Consider the following 1,867-nt stretch of genomic DNA (forward strand, 5'->3'; position numbering starts at 1 on the left):
CGGTTTGAACCTACCAGCCACTCCACAGGAGAAAGCTTGGCCTTGGGAGCCCTGTGGGGAAGTTCTACATTGTCCTATAGGTTTGCTATAAATTGGAATTGACTCAACAGCCGTGAGTGTGCAAGTTTGTACAACAGTAAAAAATCATCTTTTTAACTTTTCAAATTCCTGCCCTCCAAAATAAAACTTAGAAATGAGCCTTGACACCACAGTTTAATATCAGTTTTAATCTTTCTGGTTGTAAGAGCGTTTTAACTTACTTTATTTTTGAATGCCAAATTAAAAATTAAGTTCCTCTCACTCCAGTGTGCAAGAGCTCTAGAATTCAACCCAATTGTGCATTTAGCCCTTGAGCTTTTTAAAAAATGTCAACAAAAACAATTTTTGCATTCCCTCTTAAATATCGATTCTTAGCATAGTAGAATACACGCCTGCATTTCCAAAGCCGGTGAGGCATCATTAGAGAAAGGTTGAGGTTCGCAATTTTTCTTTATCAAGGCTGGCCAATAATCAGAAGCCTGAAGCTGATAATAAATAAGAATGCCGATGAGTTTTTCAGTCACAAGCTTGCTTTGCCACATTAGTTCAGGTGGGACAAGAGCAGAGGAATACATTCAGTGGTTCTAGAAAGGACCTTGGCAACTTTGCAGGCCCCAAAGAGCAATGATTTTCTCCATTCTGTCTGCGTGCAAGGCATGATCTAGACAAGGTGTGATCTAATTCCACTTTTATTTCTTTCTGTTGCAGCACATGCCCTTATAGTCGGCCTCCTTTTGGCTATGGAAATTTTCCGAGTTCAATGCCAGAATGCCTAGGTTACTATGAAGACAGGTACCAAAAACATGAGGCCATGTTTTCAGCTTTAAATAGAGACTACCCTTTTAGAGACTACCCAGATGAGCGCGCGCACTGTGAAAACTCTCGGAGTTGTGAGAGCATGGACGGGTCCTCCTTCTACAACAGCCACGGCCACAATGGCGAGGACTACTTAACGCCCATGCCTCCGCTGGACATCGGCACCTTGGAGAACGTCTTCACAGCCCCCGCGTCAACTCCCCCAAGCATCCAGCAAGTTAACGTCACTGACAGCGATGAGGAGGAAGAAGAAAAAGTGCTCAGGAATTTATAATTTTTTTAAAAATATGCACAGAAATAAACATTTCTTAAAATATATTTTGGGTCACTTGGTGTGAGAAAAAGAAAGGAAAAATAAAACCAACAAAAAAGCATAGAATGCTTCGCCTAAAAGATTTCAGCCGTGATTTGAATAATCGAAACCAACAACCATTTTTATTTTTGTAAAGTTTTGATAAGTGAAACTGGAGTCCCAGTGTTTCATCATAGTAATATTTACAAGATGAAGTCTATTTTTTTATGGCTGAATTTTGCATCAACTTATGTTTATCATTATTTTGTAACTTGCAAAATACCAAATTCTCACAATTGTACATGCAGGGTAAAAGAGTGTATATATAACTGGCATGGCAAGTGTAGTTTGTGTTTTATCTCAGGATAAAATTAGTACTTTTTCTTATATGATTTTTGTTTGGTGTTTATGTAATACTTAGGGATGTTGTCAGTTTTATGTTACACTTTGAAATGATTTAGAAATTCTTAGTAGTGAACGGGGATGTGGTTGCTAAATTTAATTTACACGGATAACCAATTAGAAGTGGCAAATGTATTTTCGTGACACCTGGGTAATGCCTTCTGATATTAGTAATTTCTGTTCCCGAAACATTTTCATCATTTTTTTTCTGGATACATTTTTTTTTCCATTTGGTATACATTGTTCTATTTTTGTTAAAATTAAATAAACATAGATGCAATGGTCCTTGTTGGATGTTTTCTGTTGGGGCATAGACAT

General features: G+C 37.7%; 1 protein-coding gene across 1 annotated transcript in view; it reads left to right on the top strand.

Moving 5' to 3' along the window:
* SOX30 (SRY-box transcription factor 30) overlaps positions 1–1,129 on the top strand; it is a 46,177-nt gene extending 45,048 nt beyond the window's left edge. The window contains exon 5 of the mRNA XM_004696755.2: positions 748–1,129. Coding sequence (XP_004696812.1) covers positions 748–1,129 — 382 coding nt within the window. The remainder of the gene's footprint in view (positions 1–747) is intronic.
* The last annotated feature ends 738 nt before the right edge of the window (positions 1,130–1,867 follow it).

This window comes from Echinops telfairi, unplaced genomic scaffold (assembly GCF_000313985.2).
Source record: "Echinops telfairi isolate 266 unplaced genomic scaffold, ASM31398v2 ScPeMD7_7469;HRSCAF=8507_0, whole genome shotgun sequence".
Classification (NCBI taxonomy): domain Eukaryota; kingdom Metazoa; phylum Chordata; class Mammalia; order Afrosoricida; family Tenrecidae; genus Echinops; species Echinops telfairi.